This window comes from Aspergillus candidus (genome assembly GCF_002847045.1).
Source record: "Aspergillus candidus strain CBS 102.13 unplaced genomic scaffold BDW47scaffold_72, whole genome shotgun sequence".
NCBI classification, from domain to species: Eukaryota; Fungi; Ascomycota; class Eurotiomycetes; order Eurotiales; family Aspergillaceae; genus Aspergillus; species Aspergillus candidus.
This window is the reverse complement of record NW_020194077.1, coordinates 1-19,627: the sequence shown is the minus strand read 5'-3', so window position 1 is coordinate 19,627 and position 19,627 is coordinate 1. Positions and strand designations below refer to the sequence as shown.

At 50.6% G+C, this 19,627-nt stretch overlaps 9 protein-coding genes across 9 annotated transcripts; 5 read left to right on the top strand and 4 right to left on the bottom strand.

The window, feature by feature from the left end:
* Positions 1–211: 211 nt before the first annotated feature.
* On the bottom strand, positions 212–1,573 carry BDW47DRAFT_112951 (uncharacterized protein). The gene is made up of 2 exons (XM_024814280.1): positions 726–1,573; positions 212–673 (listed from the first exon to the last, which is right to left on the bottom strand). Exons 1-2 carry the CDS (start codon positions 970–972, stop codon positions 477–479), a joined length of 444 nt encoding a protein of 147 aa, XP_024668016.1. The 5' UTR covers positions 973–1,573; the 3' UTR covers positions 212–476.
* A 2,148-nt stretch (positions 1,574–3,721) lies between these two features.
* BDW47DRAFT_112947 (bZIP transcription factor) lies at positions 3,722–5,381 on the top strand. The gene is made up of 3 exons (XM_024814279.1): positions 3,722–4,178; positions 4,245–4,807; positions 4,882–5,381. Exons 1-3 carry the CDS (start codon positions 3,995–3,997, stop codon positions 5,011–5,013), a joined length of 879 nt encoding a protein of 292 aa, XP_024668015.1. The 5' UTR covers positions 3,722–3,994; the 3' UTR covers positions 5,014–5,381.
* A 194-nt stretch (positions 5,382–5,575) lies between these two features.
* BDW47DRAFT_112946 (uncharacterized protein) lies at positions 5,576–7,465 on the top strand. The gene has a single exon (XM_024814278.1). The coding sequence runs from the start codon at positions 6,643–6,645 to the stop codon at positions 7,024–7,026; it is 384 nt and encodes a 127-aa protein (XP_024668014.1). The 5' UTR covers positions 5,576–6,642; the 3' UTR covers positions 7,027–7,465.
* Positions 7,466–9,108: 1,643 nt separating this feature from the next.
* Positions 9,109–9,631, top strand: BDW47DRAFT_84422 (uncharacterized protein). The gene has a single exon (XM_024820015.1). The coding sequence runs from the start codon at positions 9,168–9,170 to the stop codon at positions 9,456–9,458; it is 291 nt and encodes a 96-aa protein (XP_024668013.1). The 5' UTR covers positions 9,109–9,167; the 3' UTR covers positions 9,459–9,631.
* BDW47DRAFT_84421 (casein kinase II subunit beta) lies at positions 9,632–10,942 on the bottom strand. The gene has a single exon (XM_024820014.1). The coding sequence runs from the start codon at positions 10,835–10,837 to the stop codon at positions 9,806–9,808; it is 1,032 nt and encodes a 343-aa protein (XP_024668012.1). The 5' UTR covers positions 10,838–10,942; the 3' UTR covers positions 9,632–9,805.
* Positions 10,943–12,060: 1,118 nt separating this feature from the next.
* BDW47DRAFT_129423 (transcription factor domain-containing protein) lies at positions 12,061–14,651 on the bottom strand (the record flags this gene model as incomplete). The annotated part of the gene is made up of 6 exons (XM_024816990.1): positions 12,061–13,029; positions 13,093–13,341; positions 13,391–14,135; positions 14,233–14,278; positions 14,356–14,432; positions 14,494–14,651. The coding sequence occupies 6 exons, from the start codon at positions 14,649–14,651 to the stop codon at positions 12,061–12,063; spliced, it is 2,244 nt and encodes a 747-aa protein (XP_024668011.1).
* A 579-nt stretch (positions 14,652–15,230) lies between these two features.
* On the top strand, positions 15,231–16,296 carry BDW47DRAFT_112942 (putative JmjC domain protein). The gene has a single exon (XM_024814277.1). The coding sequence runs from the start codon at positions 15,273–15,275 to the stop codon at positions 16,272–16,274; it is 1,002 nt and encodes a 333-aa protein (XP_024668010.1). The 5' UTR covers positions 15,231–15,272; the 3' UTR covers positions 16,275–16,296.
* Positions 16,297–16,494: 198 nt separating this feature from the next.
* BDW47DRAFT_112941 (uncharacterized protein) lies at positions 16,495–17,312 on the top strand. The gene has a single exon (XM_024814276.1). It carries the CDS (start codon positions 16,621–16,623, stop codon positions 17,239–17,241), a length of 621 nt encoding a protein of 206 aa, XP_024668009.1. The 5' UTR covers positions 16,495–16,620; the 3' UTR covers positions 17,242–17,312.
* Positions 17,313–17,363: 51 nt separating this feature from the next.
* Positions 17,364–19,601, bottom strand: BDW47DRAFT_84394 (putative general amino acid permease (Agp2)). Its single transcript, XM_024820013.1, has 5 exons — positions 19,288–19,601; positions 18,834–19,056; positions 18,022–18,757; positions 17,586–17,962; positions 17,364–17,526 (listed from the first exon to the last, which is right to left on the bottom strand). Exons 2-5 carry the CDS (start codon positions 19,043–19,045, stop codon positions 17,487–17,489), a joined length of 1,365 nt encoding a protein of 454 aa, XP_024668008.1. The 5' UTR covers positions 19,046–19,056; positions 19,288–19,601; the 3' UTR covers positions 17,364–17,486.
* Positions 19,602–19,627: the final 26 nt, after the last annotated feature.

The window sequence follows — 19,627 nt, the reverse complement described above, 5'->3', positions numbered from 1 at the left end:
CGAAGACGGGTCGGGTCGTGTTAGGTTGGTTTTAACCATGTGATTGGCTTGATAACTGAAGAAACTGACTATTCTGGATACAGGAAAGACATAGTAGTTAGATAGGGGCTATATCAAGGTTACACTACTAGCCCAGGTGGTCAACAATAGACCAGATAGGCCCTGCCATACATAACCTCTAGGTAGTAATGCTCGGTAGTGTTCTTCAGCCCTACCTACATCGCATGATACAAATGGAAGCAGCACAGAAGCGATGACAAAAAAAAACGTGCATGAATCGCTGGACCTGAATCCAATGAGGGCAATCTCACCCTGCACATATGGTTGCTATTCCGGGGGGCTTGAGCCTCATTGTAGTGGTATCTATCCACTCTATCGGAGGATCTCTCTCGCATTGTTGGTCATACAGCGAGTGCCTTGGCTCGTGATATCTGTGCCAGTTGGATGTCGAGGATCGAGGCTCCTTGGGGACAGCATTAGCGCGGCCATACTTGATGGACGCTGGGTTCATTGAATACTGGACGACGGAGGATTTCGATGTCGTATTCTCTGGGTAAAAAGTGTGGGGGCCCTAACGGGAGCAAGTCGAATCTTACGTGCGTTTTACCGTTATAAACCAACGACTGCAATAGTGTACTGCATGCACTGCGGGCATAACATACATACATACTAGCTAGCCGCGGGTTAGGGTCAGATTCCAAAAGACCATGTGAATTGAGCCTTACTGCGCATTAAACGCCTCCACCCCGAAAGTAGTGGCATGATAAAAATAAACCATAATGACAGACAGCAGACTGATTCTGCCCACTGACTATGGAGGAAGCGAAACCAACCGCAAAGGGACAAATAGTTGGAATGAGAAGAATGCGACACCTGTAAGGGGAAAACGGGCCAAAGGGAGTCGACTGTCCTGCGCCCTGTTCTGTACGACTTTGGATGACCGAATGATCTGATCTCCCTGGATACATGCATTGTGATTTTTTTTTTCTTTCGTATAATTTTCGTTTTGCAAAGGAGATATTTGAAGGTGGCATTATGCGATGGACCGTCTACCCCAGACAGAAAAGAAACAATAAGAACAGAAAAGAAAAGAAAAAATACGGGTAGATACCAGGTACAAAGGATCCGTCATCACGGACCGGAAATGCAGATTTGCAGGAATAAAGTAACCGCGTCAGACCGGTGACTCCCCCACCCGCATTCATGACTGACTTGAAGGACAAGGTGAGATCCTTATCCTTAGTGTATTGCCAAGATGAAGGGGTGCAACGTGGCGGAAGTCGAGACCGTGCGTCTGGGAAGTCAGGATGGTATTCGAGCCTCCTGAGACATGCCGCATTGGGGGGCGAGCCATTCTCGATCTACAGTGGACGCGAGGTGGTAGTTTGAACAGAATAGCCCTTGGGGAGCAATCTCCAAGAAGGGAAATCGGTATCCCCGGGGGTGATTGGTCTGGAGACTGACGAGATACCCTGGTGGAGATATTTTGATCGGTATGTGCGGATTGCCTGGTATTCAACGGAGGTATTGATTTCGAGGAGGCGGAAATCGCTGCAGGGTGTGTGGATGCTCCTTTTACTTCGACTTTCATGGGGTTTTCATACCGATAGGGATCTTTGTTTTCTACCTTCCTATCGACACGGCGGATACTACCGGTACCCATGTCTCCGCGGGATAGCTTGATATTATACCCAAGATGTAGTGTAAACTATACTGTACCAACGCGAAACGTCTTAGGCCCAGGTACCCAAACTAGAAAAAGGACCCGAACAGGAGAGCATGATTTGAGTTATGAGACCCGTCCACTGACAAGGCCCTATCCAGTTGCGACCTAGATTTGTCGGCACACTGGCCAAAACCTGTTCAAATCAGCCCTCGCCCATGGTGACTCCACCCGAGTACGATGTTCCAAGTGTAGCCTGGTAGAAGAAAGGCTAGAAGAAAAGCTAAGCCCAATGAGGTGACACTGGTATCCAATCACCGTGATGTTTCTTGGAGGATATTGATTCTAGGACGGTACTGTTAGGCATATACATATACGAGAAAGAGTTAGACAGTACCAGGTAAACTCTAGTCTGGAGGGGTCCTGGTGTTTCCAGAGATTAAAGCGATCTACTTGATAATCTGACAAGATAATGTAGTCATGTCCGTTGATGTAAAAAAGTGATGACAGTCTAGAAAAGCATTGTAGATCCTTCAGATGACCGGCATGAAAAGGATCAATAATTACCTCAACCATAATAAGAACAATGAAAGATGATGAGAGAACCTAGCTGTGCCTCCTCCCAGTATATCCCCAGTAGGATTCAGCCAAGTGTGACCATAGTACCGCAATACCATTACAATACCACCTGGTAATTCAGCCCCTTCTTCCCTGCACGGCTCCGACTCCCTAACTACCACGACCCCTTGTCAAACCACACTGCATGGGGACATTTTTGGGAGCCCTCCCTCGCTCAAAATTACTCAAAATCATAGAAATCATTAAAATCATTGCTCGAGGCAATTTTCCCCCCCTCCAGGCTCGTGTAAAATATGCATCCCCTACCCCACCCTATTCCCTCCACACAACGTGCGAGGTAACGCCGATAGTCGAGGAGGGAAGGCTGAGAGGGGGGTAAGGGCGCCTGATGTTATGGCCTTGCATTCATGTCCCCCAAACTAGAACTAAAAAGCTGGTCGGTCGGAATCTACTCAGGCACACCAGACAGACTATACCAAAAGGGAAATTGCTCATGGTTGCACTAGTTTCCATTTTTCTCCTTGAACACCGAAAAAGTTGATTTAGCCCCTTCGAAAGCTGCATGATGTTTTGAGTTCCCACACCCCGATCAAACTCGCCGATACTAACTAAAACTGTGGGGAGAGAGAGGGGGGGAGGGGGAAGGAGACAAGATGGGGGCGGGCGAAGGAGAACAGAAGGAAGATCTACTTCACAATGCTTCTATTCTTATCCCGTCAATTTGTCCTGTTGGATTCGGTCGCAAGGCGCATTGGTAGATTCGGCCAATAACTCAGCAACTCAGGGTGAACTAACTGCAGTGGTATGTCCAATATCTGGGACCACATGGATCAGATTGGTCAACGTATCCCGGTCTGTTGGTTCAGCACTGCCTGATTCATCTGTTTTTCCACTGTCGGCCTATTTACGTTAAGAGTCCCACTCAAAACAGCCTCACAACTTGTTGGCATGTTCAATTAGTCCAACATGAAATCATTTTTACAGTTGACATTTTTTTTTTACATTTTAGTTACAGTTTACCATAATGTGGTAAGTGACGCAGCGCTGCATATCTATCTATTCGGGAATTGTTCCCTACCAACACATGGTTGAGCCATGCATACCTTGCCAGTTTCTCAGGCCTCCAACCCCTGTGAAACGGAGAGAATACGCTTGAATGATACAAATCAATCGATTTTCTGAGAAAGAAAAAGAAAAAAAAAAAGATGAATAACTGTATAAATAATATGATGGTTATAATAATAATAATAATAATCATAAATACTAAATACTAAACATCAGGTATGACCATTACCATTTAATTATTTCTTAATTGTTTTTAATTTCTTCGGAATACGGAAGACGTGCTTATCGACAGGGCAGTTCATCGTCATGGGCGGATTCGGACTCGGGGGCTTAGCAGAGAAAAAAAAAGGCCATAAGCTACGGCCCTAAACTTCTCCAGCTGATCGTCCCCATGGCTCGGCCTTCTTTTAAATACGCATTGTTACCCTTCATGTCGTTTAGCCTCGATCATCCAGTATTCCATTCGCCTTCGGTCTTCACGGTGCCTAAAGTACTACTCTACGCTTGGTTCTTTGTCTATATATGCCTCGTTGACCCCCCACTCCATCACTCCTCCACACCCAACCAGTATATTGATTCATCTGCCTACTCTTGAGTCTTCAACATTTATCTGAACCTTAAACTTCCCTTATTGGAAGGATACCTGCTCACCTTCTCCAACATTGGACACCCCGGCTGTCCTATCCTATGCCCACCATGCACCGTTCTTCCACCTACTCATATGGCCACTCGACCAGCTCGAGGGCTTCTTCGAATCACGGGACAAGCAGTGCCTTCAGTCCCAACGCCAACCCTAATGAGGACTGGACCAAGATATCCGATCTGGCCGAGCGTCGTCGAATTCAGAACCGAATCGCCCAGCGTAACTACCGTAAGCATTGTGTCTCTGATCCTGAGTCAAGACTCGACCGTGTCTCTAATGTTTGTTGTGCAACAGGCAAGAAGTTGAAGCGTCGCCTGGAAGACCTGGAAAAGCGCGCAGCATCCACCTCTGAGTCCCCAGAGCAGACCCATGAGAAGCTGGAACCGCCCAAGACCATGGTGAAACCTCGCGCCAAATCCCACCGCGTATCCAAGTCAACTTCGGATGCCACCAGCCGGACGGCGACGGAGCGAGCGCCTGCCTATGACTACTACTCGGCGCCAGACGACCGCAGCTCCATGTTCTCACACCAATGCACCCGACAGCTCTCGGCCTCGCCCCCGCCGGTCTTCTCTTATCCCTCCTATCCGCACCTGGACCCCTACGGACAGTCGGTCTACGCACACCCTCACGGATACCACACCATCCCCACCTCCTACAACGATACGTACCAAAACGACTACGGCTCCCCGATGCCCTCGATCCTCCCCGTCACCATGGCACCCACCGGCCCCGTGAAGCGTCCTCATCCCTACGCAGATGAGGACATCGTCAGTCCGTTTAGCATGAGCTATGCGTCTATGGCTGGTATAGATCTATGCCCGACTCCTCAACACTTTGCCGAGAACAATATCCCTGTACATACCCGCTCTCATTGAACCCTCTTGCATCCTGGGGAAAAGAAACACGCAGCTAACTCGATGTGCTTCAGATCCCGCCATTGTCGCACGTTTACAGCGATGATCACTCTTCTCCGTCGACGCCTCCGGAGCCTTCCATCATGGCTTGCCCTCTCACCCCCGAGTCTGGCCCATGCTCGCCGCACTCGTTTCCATTATTTTGATATCCCAGCCCCATATGACGAAGTTTGAATTTGTTCAGTTATGATTATATACGATTTTTCTTTCTTTCTTTTGTTTTATTTCTTTTCTTTTCCCCTGATTTCCCTTTTCTCCTTTGTTCACGCTCTGATATGGGATTGGAAAAGGCGTGTTTTGGATTGCCCCCATCTCCTATTCCGGCAAGATTTTGTGTTGCAACTGGTCCAGCTGAACGCTGGTTTTAGGGCCAATAGATGCATGATGAATGGCGTTCCTCCTGGATGACATGGAGTGTTCCTTGGTTGATTTGTTGATTTATCCCGGAAAGGGAAAGCGAAGTGCTTGATACTGTACGAACTTACGAATACAAACACGATAAAGCATAAAGAAAGAAAGAACCCGTAAATTGATCAAGGACCCTCAGGCCAGTCTTTTCATTCCTGATAGACCCTGAAACAAAGGCAGGTTTCTCGGTAGGACCGGTGTTGTCCAGATCCATCCATCGTCCATACAGAGGATTGACTCGGAACTAAGGGCTGCTAGGCTACTAGTGCCGTTGGGAGCTTTGTTGGTTCGATCTCCTTTCCACTCTCCACCCTGCGAACTTGGCACTAACAACGATGGAGCCAACCCGCTTCCTTGGCCCCCAAACTGCCCAGTGGGTCTTTGATTGATTCTGGGCTTAAGACGAAGAAAGCGAATAATCAATCGTTGGTGCTGATGGCGCCGTTCTTTAGTGCCTGGTGCTCCTTCAGTGTCCACACACTGATTGATTGGAGTGCCCATCCTGCACCCCCTTCCTCCCATCTATTTTTGTATGTCTGTGCAATTTATAGTATCTTCTTGTCCTCAAATCCGGCCCCCAAATTTCCGACGTCCTCTCGGATTCTTCCCAGGTGCTTTTTTTTTGGGCGTTGGGGGCTGGACGTTCTGGCGGGAGGATTGCGTCCCTGAGGAGTCAGTGGTCTGTCGTCACTGACTCACTAGACTCAATTCTGGATACGGAGATAAAAGGACCCTTTAAGCGAAACGACTGACTTGGCCGAAAGTGGAAACAAAGCGAAGGATTGATTGATTGATGAGCTCCATTGATCCCGTCCGGCGCCTTCCGTCCGGCACGCAAAGACCAGACGACTCATGAACGACTGACTAGCCTTCTTCTAATTGACCGTACCGTACGGAGTATAGGCTTCTCCAAGGGCCATGAGTACTATGGGTTGTTTACGGCGAAATTGTCGACTCGACCATACTGATACCACCGTCGTTGCCATCAGGCTGTCAACTTTCTCCACCTTCAAAACAGTATCCAGTCACCCTTCGGATACCTTTCATCTCAATCAAGGCCCCTACGGACAAGGACCGAAGCTGCTCAGTGTGGTGGGGCTCTGCGAGTACGACCGTGCTGCGCCTCCACAGCTCCTCGCATGAAATGGTATTAAATTAAACACCATATATATTACTATCCGTTAGACGAAACTCTTGTCTATGGACTGAGTCATTGCAGGATAATAGTTACATCAACTGGAGTAGACGAGGGGTCTACTTGGTTTGAACTATCTACCCTGTGTGACATCAATACTGGCCCGTGGACGGCCTCTGGTTTCTTTCTGTCTTGTATCGTGTCTTGTATTTGCCCCGGGTTCCCTTCGCCCATGTCTTCGCCGAATGATGTGGTTCGACTGGCCTGGAATGTTTCCAGGCGCCCTGCCACCTCAATAATGGGAAACTGCAGGTGTCTTTCATTCGGACCATTCATACCAAGTGCCATTCACCCTCCTTGTCTATGCCCCATCCTGGTTGGTTATGTCATTGTATTTTTGCTTTTGGCAATTGATCAGTCCTTGATATCTGCAGGTTTGACCCCGGTGTGTTTGCATCCAGCCCTGGTATTTTCAGTGGTCTTCCCAGTGGTTATTCCCAGCAGTGGGTCGTCCAGCATTATCATCCCGAAGAATTCCTCGAATCACAGAAATTACCACAAGATCATCAGCGACTTATTTACCTTCCCTGATTGCCCGATTTGCTTTGGGATATGACCCGAAGAATGCCACGCAACAAGTGTGGCTGCACCGAGGATCCCCGCGGGACCAGTCAATTTGCTTTTCCCGGGCCCTCGTCACGGCATCATTCCACCCACGGGGGGAGGCCCTGCACAGACGGACTGGCGATGTAATGAATCTGATTCGAGGATTAATCTGGCCTCAGCCTTATGCTAGGTAGTTGATATATGAATCTCGGGCTGGGCGAACTGGTCAGGTGTTCCGGTCGGGCAAAGGGCGAAGATCGATTGAGGCGATGAAATCGGTTTACAGGGTTGTTAACTAAAGCCGCATTATATTTCGACTTGACTTGAACGCCTGACGAGTGACGCCTGACGAGTGACAACCCAAGTGACGACTATTGTGGAGACAGGCTGGACAAGGCTGGACATGGGGGACGGACTAGTCCGTCGCTTTCATGGATGTTGCCTATGTTCCTTTCTCCTCATTGGGCTACATAATACATACCTACATGGGCAGAGTAGAGAGACAGGTGGAAAGCTAGAAGATAGAAAGACCAGGTAGGTGTATGGACGGACCTAAGCAGGGCAATAAACATTTCCTCGCGGCTGGACCGGATAACAGGATCGACAATAGTCATGATTCGAACGCCCGAAGTTAAAAACCGGACTGAATTAGGCAGGGGAATAATAAAACAACAAAATAACAAAACAACAAAACCGAAAGGAAGAAAAGGCGATAATCGGATTTGGCACGGGCTCGTGTCGGCAGGGACTCCAGGCTGCTGCAGTAGCGTCGACGACCACGTCCAAGCTGGCAGGTGTAATTCGTCCAGCTAAGTTGATTGATTGATTAATTCAAACGCGGCTCAAAGAGACAAGCCAATGGAAGGGGTTCCCATCTGCAGGCAGCAATGCAGCGAAGCAACAGCAGAGGCTACAGCGTTATGGCCGGTGAAATCCGATGGGTTGTTCTCTTCTCGTTCTTTTTCTTTCTTGGATCATGTGTGTCTTCTTTCGTTCGTGTTTCGATTTGAATTAAGATACATGAGTTCTGTACAGAGTAGGGATAGAGTGGAGGGATAGTAGTTCAAAGCTGTATGAAACCACTTCTAACCCTACACACCTATATAACTAACCACCTATTGAAACCTCGTAACCAGTGAATATCGTGAAGATTACGCGGGGCCCATTCATTTAGACTGGTCCAGTCCCTTGCCTTGTCTTGCTCACCACCACCCTCTAACTAACTTATTCTTTAAGGTTCTCTCTTTTACCCACGTGTCCAATCTGTCCATCTCTCTGGATAGATATAGATAGATATATTATCTATATACGTAATTAGTAAGGTAGATAGTAGTAATCAGGCAGCACGGTTCTCTGATCTTCCTGTGGACGGTACTCAATGACCAGATCAGACCCGGTAGACTGGATGGGATCAGATCGATCCAGAGGTAGACAAAGGGCGGAAGATGTGCGGGATTTCTCTTCATTCTTTTTCTTTGAAATAATTCATTTTTAAATTTCATTTTACTAATTACTCACACTTGTTTGTTTTTCTTTCTTTTCAAAATATCAAAATCGATATCGAGATTAAAATTAAGAGCCAAGGAGGTATACCGTATATTATATTATGATATACTACAACATGAAATACAACAGCAACACATTTCCTGGGAAATGAGAGGGGCCAAAAAAAAAAAAGTTCAAAATAAACTTACTGAATAAGGAATAGATAAAGTAGTACTAAATTGAAGGAAACTTGGTGAAAGGAACCTTTCTTTGTTCGCTGCGTCAGGTCAGTGCTCCTGTACCAATCTGGTGGTACCGTAGTACCACTACCATCCCACTAAGACGGTCCTTCCGACGGTACTGTGTTTTGTTTGAGTAGATGGAATGGATTTAGAGATATTATCTTAATTAATAATTGATGAAATGGCAAACTGGTCCCACTGTTGATTGAATCTCAAGATGAATGAGTAGGGGGGGAAGACAGAGGGAGAGAGATCCGTTACTCAGGCCTATCTGCAAACATCTATACCTATAGTAGGAATGGATCAGTTCAAATATTCAATTGACTACCTACCTAACATCTATTTCATTCATTCCCCTCCAACATAGAAGACACCAGTCAAGCCAATTCCTTTTCTTTCTGTTTCATTGATCATATCTCCTCTTATGTCCGTCCCCCAACGAAACCAAACACGCCTATTATGCCACATTCATTCCACTGCAATCGTTCCTGTCCAATTATACAACTCCCTCCTCCTTTTGTCCCCTTTTTACACCATCCTATTTAGTCTGCGATGGAGCCTCAGTTACTTAATCTTAGCGTTCATAGGAAGAATGCGGAATGACACGGATATGTACGCCGATAGACGTAATTCAACTCAACTTAAGGACGCCTTGATGCAGGTGAAACATGAGAACGTAAACACAAAGAAAGGAGGAAATAAATACGTGAATTGAAGCGGACAGCGGTGGTAGGCGGGGATGGTAGAAGGAGAAAGAGGGCGGATGGAGCTGGACAGTGGTTCCATACGAAGAATGAACAAGGAAGGTAACACTGAGAAGTTAAATCAAGGGTCAAGTTAAAGTAACCATAGAGGAAGACTATGCATGTTCTTCCGTCGCCTTCTTTTTACCCCTTCGAGGAACATGTCTCTTGTGGGGAATGTCTTCCCTCTCTATATGAACAGGCCATTACCTCATATCAACGAAAAGAAATAAACAAGAAAAGAAAAGAGAAAAGAGAAAAGAGGACAGAGAAGAAACGTAAAGAAAAAGAAAAAGAAATAGTGATGATAGTAGTGACTCTACAGCCCCTCTCCTCCGTTCATGCCCGGGTTCGTGTTATAGCGTCGTCGTCGCATGGGTGCCTTCTTCCGTCGGGCGATCGCCGCATTCTGCGCAGCGCCAGCTCCCATGTCCATGTCACCTTCCCGGTCGGCGAGCGGATGCTGCGATTCATATCGAGTCATCTCGTCCAGTTCGCGAATCTCCACCGGCTTCATCCGCAGCCACTTCATGCGCGGACCGGACCGGGACCGATCGGAAACCTTGAAGCCATAGATCTTCGGCTCGTAGACCCGGCCGGGTCCAAGCCCCGCTGCAAAACTGGCCGTCCGCACCCCGTTGATCTCCGTCGGTTGAGGCTCCCGCGGGGTGCCCGCCGGAGAAGCGCGCACGGGAGACAATGGGTTATCCACAGGGCGAGGCGCGACATCCAGGTCTGGGAAGGTCATGAAGAACAGACACCCGAACGTAGTCCCGAAGAAGGCCCCGTCCACCGAATGGAACCGACTGTTCGGGGGCGTGTAGATATCCTGGCAACTCGGGCAGTAAAGCTTCACGGTCTGCTGGCCGGGGGTGTCGGACAATCCTACAGGCACGGGCCGGCTCCCGTTGCAGTAGACGCGAGGGCAGCTGCCGAAATGTCCCATCTCTAGCTTCTCCAGCATCTGCTGGATCCCCGGCCGCGACGTGATGTACCGCTGGTGGATCAGCCCGTAGAGCAACTCCGCCGAGCTCTCGATTACGCTCAAATCGCTCGCCACCCGTGCGTGTCGCCGTTCGCCGGCCCTGCGGAACGCCGGCCTGTCGTCGCCCAGGATCTCGTCCTCGTCCTCCTCTTCCTCCTCTTCCTCTTCGTCCTCGTCCTCCTCCTCCGGCTCTACGTCCAGGATCATCTCCAGGGCCTCCTTGTACATGGGGACCTGCGACTGCAATCCCGTCAGGTTGAAGTCATCCTCGATGAAATCCTCCGACACCTCGGCAAAGAACTCGTGGCCCATCATGCCGCAGAACGAGGAGATCCATGACTCCGGCGCACCTTCCGACGAGGACATATCGAACGAATCTGCCGTCGACGACGAGGGCGTTGATTCAGACAGTTGACTCAAATCCAGCCTGTCTAGGCCGTCGGCCAACGCCGAACCTGTCTCTCTCGACACGTTGCCGAGCTAGAAATCAAAAACCGCCTCGACAAGTCTGGACCCGCGATAGTCCGAAGAACTACTTGCACCTGGTACAAGCTCCGGATAGAGTTACCGCGGTCGGATGGAAGAAGGTTATCGACGGATGGAAAGGAAGTTATCGACGATGTGCAATTCCGGAATAGAGGTCCGTCATCAAATGAGGAACCGCGAGTTGTGGACGGGCGACAGGGAGGTTCAGAGAACCAGAACGGTCATAGCAAGAAGCCGAAGCGGGGAGTGATTGTGCGATGAGGAAATGTTGACGCGATGGGATTGTAGAATCGTGAATTGTTGTTCCCCACTTGAGTCGCTTCAAGCAAGCATTCGAATATGAGCGATCGGGATGAGAATAATATTGTTTTTGTCGCCCGATTTCCTTCAACTAACAACTTTTCTTTTTTTTCCGTTCTGTCCTTTCAGGGACCAGAGACTCCAAACAGTGGTGCGGTCGGATAGATCGACGGGAGTCGAGGGGTCTCCGAAATTAGGTTCGTGGGGCGGTGGGAAAAGTGAGTGGTAGACAGGCGATAATAATCTGCCTAGTGGCGGTCGCAGAAACGAAAGGTGAGTGGACTGTGGGAGAAGAGGGGGTTGACAATCGGAATGTGGATGTGCCAAGCACCGTGTCGGATGTCAATTCTGGATTAAGATAGGAGGAACATTGCAGAGGATGCGAGAGAGAATGGAAGAGTAAAGAGCCAGAGAAAGTAGAGATAAGAGAAGAGATGGAGAGAGAGTGAATGAAGGAGAAGAGAGTGCAGGAGAGACAAGAAAGTTGGCGAGAAACAGTCCGGCTTCAGGCAGTAAGGCAGCAATGTCCGATCTGGTCACGTGGTCATACACGGATCTACATTATCGTTCCCTGGTCATGATACTGGCATGTCATACACGCTGAGATGAATTCCTCGGTTTCGATGCTTTCTGTTTGGAAAAAAAGAAAAAAGAAAAAAAAAAGAAAACAAAAAAGTGTGCGTTGAACGACGAAGAATCATGGAGCCTGGGTATCTCACCACCATCAATGCGATATACTTATAGGACAAACAAAAAACCACCGTCAGACATATGCGACAGACTCCCAAACCAGACGAAAATGCTCAAAACAGATCGCGAATCACCCGAGAAAGCTCCCCCTCATCTCCCAAGACCCCCGAAAGCCCTTCCCCCGTGTTGTGGATCTCACTGCCGTGGCCAACGAACCCGTTCATCCCGTCGGACGCCGTGTTGGGAGCAATCAGATTGCCAAAGCCCCCGACAGCCTCGAACAGATTGGTGAGCTCGTGGCTCATCTGTAGCCCGTTCAGGGGACTATTCCCCAGTTCACCGGCCCCATCCATGGGCCCATACATGGACAGGTCCTCGATGGAATGACCGGCCAGACCCGCCATTGCAACCGCCGCGGTGGAATGCGGGTCGTTGGTGTCTGATCCGAACGGCCGGACCAGAACACCCAGCCCCTCGCCAATCTTTCGGAGGCCCTTGATGGTCTTCCATAGTCGTTTGGACACGTACGATTTGGTGCTGAACCCGTTGACCAAGTCAAGTGCCATGTAGAACTCATCTCGTACCTGGCGGTTGAACTCCACAGGTGCATGGCACACGGCTAAGAAAAGGACGGCCAGAGCGGCCACGAGGAAATAGTTGAATGTGATCTGTTGCGTCCGGTAGATGTCGGACGTCTGGTTCAGCCGGGTGAGGACCCGGACCGTATCTTTGGCGACATCGACAACAGTCTGAGCATGCCCCTTGTCCTCTGCGATGCTGGCGGCCGAGTGCAGGACCGGGCGGTAGATGAGAATCCGGAGTTGGTTCATGCGCAGATACAAGAGTACTCGTAGTCGTCGGATCCCCCGACTAGCTGTCTCCGTATGCTTGGGCGACTCGACCGGATAGAACTTCAGCGCATCCGGAACCTGTTTGTACCACTGAAGGATCTGGTAGTCTAGGTACCCGATTTCGTCACGGCGAATGTCGGTGGTGCCCTCCGAGCCAAGACCGGAATACCAGATCTTGGAGCTGATGCGGTTGTACGAAACCATACTCCTTAAATACGGCACCGACGGATCCTACACAGCAGTCAGCAACCAGTGCTAAACGCACGTGACATGTGTCTCTCCAATAATACTTACCGGCTCTGGAAGGTTTGGATCAATATCCTCGTCTTGGATAACGAACGGGAGCCCGGTGCCGAGGCTCCACCGCCGGTCCAGACTATAGATAGCCCAGAATATCTTGACAATTTCGGGCCACTGTTCCTCGGGAAAGGACTTGACCAGCGCATCACGTCGATGCAGCCCGAGTTCAAGGCACATCCGCGCGGCGAGACCAATGACGCGATAAGCCATAGCGTCGTCGTCCGTATGAAAGTGATACGTTGCCTGTTACGGTGTCAATCGCAATCCAATCTGGAAGAGCAAGGTAACATACCACCATTCCATATAGCTGAATGGTTTTAATGTCCAAGGGACCCCACAGCTTGGACTCAATCACGGGCTTCACGCTCAGAAATAGACGCTGACCAAGCTCGCTCTGACCACCTCCCTCAACGACCAGCGTTGTCGCGATAATCATCTTGAGCAGGTTAGTCGCGTCATCCTGAAGGCCATCCGACCCGAGCATTCCCCGTTTGGTGAACCCGGTCCGCGTGGCTGCTTCCATGAACGTGTACAGCAGACTCGCTTGCTGGGTCACCTTCTCAATCTCGACCAGCGGATACATGATGCCGATCTCTTCTTCATAGATGCGACAGAGCCGCAGAGCTTCGTCGCGCTTGATGGCCCAAATGGGATCCTTGGTGGGATGAACCGGAGGGATAAAGGAAGCCATCGGGGGAGGTGAGGCAGCAGGCGTACCATGTGCCGTGGTCAAATCATCCGCGATGACTTCATCTCCAGGCGCGATGCCCATATTCTGAAGACTCGACCGGGCTACATCGAAATTGAAAGCAGAGCTCGTGGGGCCATGGAATCGAGGATGTCGGGCACGCGGTCTGGCTAGCCCCGTATGACTATGCATCGGGGTGAAGACGGAGTGAGAGCCATCATGCGAAAATCCGTCCAGATTGGGAGAGTCGACTGAAGATCGCTGAGTACGAAGATCATTCAGATTCGTGAAGAGGCTGTTAACTTGATCCTGAAGGGTGTTGATCTGGGCCTTCATGGACCGAAACTCGCTGTTGGCAAGGATCTTCCGTTAGTGGCTGCAGAAAGTGCGGAATCACCCACCCCATCAGGGAGTGGGCAAAATAAAAAGGACCAGACTAGACATACTCGGATTCCTTAAAGTTGTTGTTACAGCAATTGGGGGCATATCGACCTAGACAGATGGGGTGAGCCACAGACAGCCTCGTAACGGGGTCTGGGGTCGGTTCCGCCCCAGATGGCACCACTCACATTCTAAATTGAGGTGCCCACATCGCTGGCAAGGCACCTGGCCATTGCACTTGATCTTGCGACGCTTGCATTCATTACTAGCCCATAGTTAGCACCGCACAGAGCTCCCACCGGAGCTTTTACGATCCGAGGTCATACCAGGCGATGGAGATGTAGCGATTCCGCTTGGTGCGCGTTTGGGTTCCGTTGGTCTGTTCCGCCTTTCTCTTGGCGCTATCGATGGGAGTGGTGGCGATCTGCTCCCCTGAACCCGCCTGGGATGAAGTAGCATCCAGCTGGGGCGACTCTGAGGCCATGCCGGGGACTTAAACGGGTGGGATGATTCGATGTCTGAAGGGAAGTCGAGCAGCAACGAGTGCGGAGAAATTCCTTCTCATTGTCTCGGCCAAAAAAGCCGCGCGGGGTTTTCCGTTTTCCCCGGACTGGGCCCGCACCCAATCACGATCCCCGATTTGTGATCAATTGATTCCAGTTTTGAATAGGGTCAGAATTATTTTTTTGGGAATGTCAATTGTGATTGAGTAGTAGAGTGTCTACAATGGACTGGACAGGAGATGAAATAGGTTCAACAAAATCCATCAGTGTTGTTGGTTGTTCAGTCTTCAGTACAGTCACATGCCCAGCATGGACAACACGCTCAAGTGTAACATTAACAATTGTCCTATCTTTCATATCAAGACACCTTAGGTACTAAACAGGTTCAAAAGCAGGCAGATTGATTGATGTGTAAATGGAGTATTAAGGCACCATCAGGAACCTCGGATGCCGGAAGTGGAGATTCCCCGATGATCTCCAGACCCTCTGTGGAATCATTTCACGTTCACTTACCATCTCCTCTGTAGATTTGCTCATGACATACATACTAACTACCCAACCATTAATCTTCGCAGCAGCAATAGAAAACAATCGGTTTCTGGATGAAGCGCTCACAATGCCTGTTCCAAAATAACCCATGGGTTTGCGTCCAACGCTACCCCGTGGCCATCCGATTCAAGACGAGCAGCCCCATCCAACAGCTACCTAGGTCGAGATTCAGCACCAAATCGCACCTCCGCTCCTACTGTCCCCTGCAGACCCTCGAGGATGCCAGCGTCGCACGTTTCCGAGAACAATCCTTCACCCCAGAGCTCCCCACCGTCCTCCCACGACAGCACTTCCAGAACCTCCCAGCCTTCGAGCGCTGGTTCTATCCAAGCACCTCCCGGCTGAACACGACCTATCTAGAACAACACGGCGCAGACGCATTCGTGCCGCTAGAGCTCACACAACCGCCCACACAATCCGATGCTGCCTCCGAACCCAGCTTCCGCCACTTCCACGCGCCCCTAAGCCTCTTCCTACAGTGGATCCGCGCCGCAGAGACCGAACCACAAGCCTCGCAGCTCTACCTAGCCCAATGCCAGCTTCTCGACCTCCCGGCCGTCCTGCGCGACGACTTCCCGACTCCCGAGCTGGTAGCCCAGGCGGGGAGGGGCGACGTGTACGATACGAATGTGTGGATCGGATATCCGCCTACGTATACGCCTCTCCACCGCGATCCGAACCCCAATCTGTTTGTGCAGCTCGCTGGGCAGAAGATCGTGCGGTTATTGGCGCCTGATGATGGACAGGCGGTGTTTGCGTCGGTTAGGAGACAGCTGGGACAACGGGCGGACAGAGGGGCGGCTGCTTTCCGGGGCGAGGAGATGATGCAGGGGAGGGAGAGGGTTTTGTTGGAACGGGCTGTTTGGGGAGACGATCGGGATGCTTCCCTGCCGGCCCATGGGTACGAGGCGCGTTTGGATGCTGGGGATGGCTTGTTCATCCCTAGTGGCTGGTGGCATAGTATCAAGGGTGTTGGGGAGGGTGTGACTGCTTCGGTGAGTACTTACCTATTGCCTCTGGTTCATTTCTGGAGCAGGGGAATGAAGGACTGCTAACATGATTACAGGTCAATTGGTGGTTCCGGTAGTTCGACCGAATAATCGGTGGGAGTGTATTATATAGTTAGAAACAAATATACATAATTAAGAGAATAATCTATTTATAATTGACCACCCATGCTATTACTTGATTGTTTGTATAGTCACCTCCGAGTAAAAGGTACGAACCAGTTGACTGCTGATCGTTCTAGAATCATCCCGGCCGCTCCACCGGCAGCGCATCTTCCGCAACCACCAAACCTCCCACCCAACCCAGCCAACACTCACATTCCAAACTCTACCTCCAACCCCCCACCAAAGCCAAAGAAAAGAAAGAAAAGGGAATAAGCCGAAAAGAAAATCAATGCCTAACCACCGCGCAACCCTCCTCCCCATCCTCCTCAGTCCGCTCCTCTCGACCCCAGTCCACGCCGCGTCCCACTCCGCCGTCCTCCACGCCATTCAACCCAGCGCAGCTTTACTCTCGTCCTCATCGTCACTACCAACCCGATCCGCCCGCTTCTTCTCACAATCTCCAAATACCCAGCTCTACTCAATCCTCAACGCGCAGTGTCCCGCACCATTCTCCACCCCCAATAGCCACACCCACCCGACGCCGACACCCGCGCACACCAAACCCAGATCCCACTCCACAATGTCCTCAACGCCAGAAAACAACGATAACAAAACTCCAACCCAATCCCAACCCGCCAGCGTAGACTCCGAAGAATACCTCGCTCTCCCCGACGCAAGCTCTACCACATCTGGCACAACCAAGCTCGACGTCAGCGAGGGTGGCTCCACCGTTAAACTGGACCACATGGGCCCGCTGGTCGTTAATCAGGATGGGTCGCTGTCGCGCATTGCGAACTGGGATCAGATGGCGGAGATTGAGAAGAAGAATACCTTGCGGGTGTTGGGGAAGAGGAATAAGGCGAGGCTGGAGGCGTTGAAAAAGAAGGAGGGGGAGGGGGAGGGGAATTGATCCTTGGGGAGATTTTATATCTGTGTATAGGGGAGTATAGGAGGGGGAGGGTTATAGAAGGGTTGGTTTATTGCATGTGTTAAGATTATGAAAGTTGTGTAATATAAGTATCGCATTTATTGCTGGGTCTACTGGGTAGGAACAGAGGAGGAAGAGAAAACTATGATAAATAATGCATTGTCTATGCTAACTCGTGTATAATAACAGCATATACTACGTGAAATTTTGAAAGAGAATCAAGCATACTAGCCAAAAACAAAATCGAGAAACCTCCCAAAGGGATTCCTACACAGAAAATTAGCAACTTGATGTGGAAACAAGAAACAGGAAACCGGGAAACATACTTAGAAGGAACATGAACATAATTCCTCGTATACTCCTCCACCTCCGCAAGCCCCGTGACCAGATCAACGTCCTCAGGCTTCCGGACCTCCGTCCGGTGGATAATCTTCCACCCAAAGTAAAGGATTGGGAACACGCCGATCATCGTATACGAGAAGAAGAATGTCGGGATGTCCCAGTTGCCGGGAAGGAAGACCTCATAGCCGCCTACGAAGGCCATCACGCCCGTGCACACCGCGGCGATATACGCCACGTAGGGTTGGCCTCGGCTGCGGTAGGGGAGGGACTCGCGGGATATGCCTTGGGCCATGCAGGCTTTTCGGAACCGAGTGTAGGTGAAGGAGACGACGGAGAAGTTGATCAGTTGGGATGCGGTCACCTGTTGTGCTGTATGTTAGGTGGTGATTTTGGAAAGTGGTAATCTGGAAAATAACGTACCAAATTGACAAACCACTGCAAGACCACCGAGGCGCTGTTGGAAACCTGCAGGAAGGCGAGGAGCGCGATGACGAGGACGACCCCGACACAGTTGATGGGAACACCGGACTTGGTGCACTTTGTAAAGATCCGTGGGGCTTTCCCGTCCAACGCCAGTCCGTAGAGACTTCGACTGGCACAGTATACGTAGCTGTTGCCCGCGCTGAACGCCGCGCCGAGGACCATGGCGTTGACGATGTGTGGGAGGACGGAGACCTTGAGCCGGTCCATGGCAACCACATAGGGAGACGCGGCCGCACCAGGAAGGTCGGCTTCATAGGCATTCTTCAGCGTCGGGTCATCGTATGGCACGAGGATGCCTATGCATAGGGTACCGAGGACGAAGAAGGTGGTGAGCCGGTAGAACACCCCGTTGTAGGCCCTTGGCAGCTCGCGGCGAGGGTTGATTGTCTCTCCGGCCGCCATGGAGACATAGTCCGGACCGGCGATCGTGAAACTGGCCTGGATCAAACACGCCAGGAAGCCGAGCCACCGGCCGAGGTCGCCTGTTTTGTAGTGCTCCTGGAAGGAGCCCGGGTTGTTCCAGTATCGGAACCCAAACCGATCGCCGATCGGGTTCCCTCCCAGCATCACGACGAAGGTGAAGAACATCAACCCCACACTCAAAAAGACTTTCCCCAGGGCCAGCCAGAACTCTGCTTCACCATACCATTGCACAGCGAAGACGTTGAGGAGCCTAGGAGACTAGTTGTTAGAATCGCGCCGGGGGTTCCAAGGCGCCGGGGGATGCGCCTGTGGAAGACATGACGCACACGAAAAGTATTAGAATGATGACAATGATGGCCGCCACCGGAACTGCGTCGCTCCAATATGTGATGATAATGTTACATGCGGTAATCTCGAAGGGCACCATGGCCGCTTCAAAGATGAAGAAGTTGTATCCAGCGGCCACGCCAAACGCATCGTCCACGTATCGGCCGGCAAAACGAATGAAGGGCGACGAAATAGGTAGATACGTGACCATCTCAGCCAGACCTAAAGAACCTGTGGTAAGTACATGCTACACTCGAAAGACCGGGCAGGCGGATATAGTTGCAGTGGGGAACAATAGTTCGCGGGACCTGGGGAACCAGTGGCGCTCTGGATATCTGCGGCCGTCGTCGGCGAGACCGGAATTGCTTTGGGAAGAATTGCTGCGGCGATCACGATGATTGGGGAGGGGGCGCATGGATGGGGTCCAGGGTCTTGGGAGTTAGGGTTTCGTACAAACAGTTATAGCCAAAATAACACAACACCTATAAAGACGAATGTATAAGATTCCGAAGTCCCAAGGTAGTAGCAATGGGCAAGAACAAGAAGAGAATATGTAGGGTCAGGTGTCTCTTGGTGAGGCGAGGCGCCGCCATCCGGAAGGTTTGGACAGTAGCATTGGTAGACGAGCATGGCGATCCTATATAGCTTGTCTCTTTACGTTGTTCCACCGGAAAGGTATCTTTTCGCATTCAACTTTGCCTTCTGGCAGTGCGGTGTCATATGCGCGTTGACCTTGAGCTTACCCGGCGTCAAGCCTTGATGTTCTTCTTCTCTCCTATCTTTTTTTTTTTTT

Coding starts and splice junctions, on each gene's coding strand:
- BDW47DRAFT_112941 (XM_024814276.1), top strand. CDS start 16,621: ATGCCTAACCACCGCGCAACCCTCCTCCCCATCCTCCTCAGTCCGCTC.
- BDW47DRAFT_112951 (XM_024814280.1), bottom strand. CDS start 972: ATGCATGTATCCAGGGAGATCAGATCATTCGGTCATCCAAAGTCGTAC. Junction 674..725: donor GTGGAGGCGTTTAATGCGCA/GTAAGGCTCAAT, acceptor ACCCGCGGCTAG/CTAGTATGTATGTATGTTAT.
- BDW47DRAFT_84422 (XM_024820015.1), top strand. CDS start 9,168: ATGTCCGTCCCCCAACGAAACCAAACACGCCTATTATGCCACATTCAT.
- BDW47DRAFT_112946 (XM_024814278.1), top strand. CDS start 6,643: ATGTCTTCGCCGAATGATGTGGTTCGACTGGCCTGGAATGTTTCCAGG.
- BDW47DRAFT_84394 (XM_024820013.1), bottom strand. CDS start 19,045: ATGGTCACGTATCTACCTATTTCGTCGCCCTTCATTCGTTTTGCCGGC. Junction 17,963..18,021: donor TGCAGTGGTTTGTCAATTTG/GTACGTTATTTT, acceptor ACAGCACAACAG/GTGACCGCATCCCAACTGAT. Junction 17,527..17,585: donor TATGTTCATGTTCCTTCTAA/GTATGTTTCCCG, acceptor TTTTCTGTGTAG/GAATCCCTTTGGGAGGTTTC.
- BDW47DRAFT_84421 (XM_024820014.1), bottom strand. CDS start 10,837: ATGTCCTCGTCGGAAGGTGCGCCGGAGTCATGGATCTCCTCGTTCTGC.
- BDW47DRAFT_112947 (XM_024814279.1), top strand. CDS start 3,995: ATGCCCACCATGCACCGTTCTTCCACCTACTCATATGGCCACTCGACC. Junction 4,179..4,244: donor AATCGCCCAGCGTAACTACC/GTAAGCATTGTG, acceptor GTTGTGCAACAG/GCAAGAAGTTGAAGCGTCGC. Junction 4,808..4,881: donor TTGCCGAGAACAATATCCCT/GTACATACCCGC, acceptor GATGTGCTTCAG/ATCCCGCCATTGTCGCACGT.
- BDW47DRAFT_112942 (XM_024814277.1), top strand. CDS start 15,273: ATGAAGCGCTCACAATGCCTGTTCCAAAATAACCCATGGGTTTGCGTC.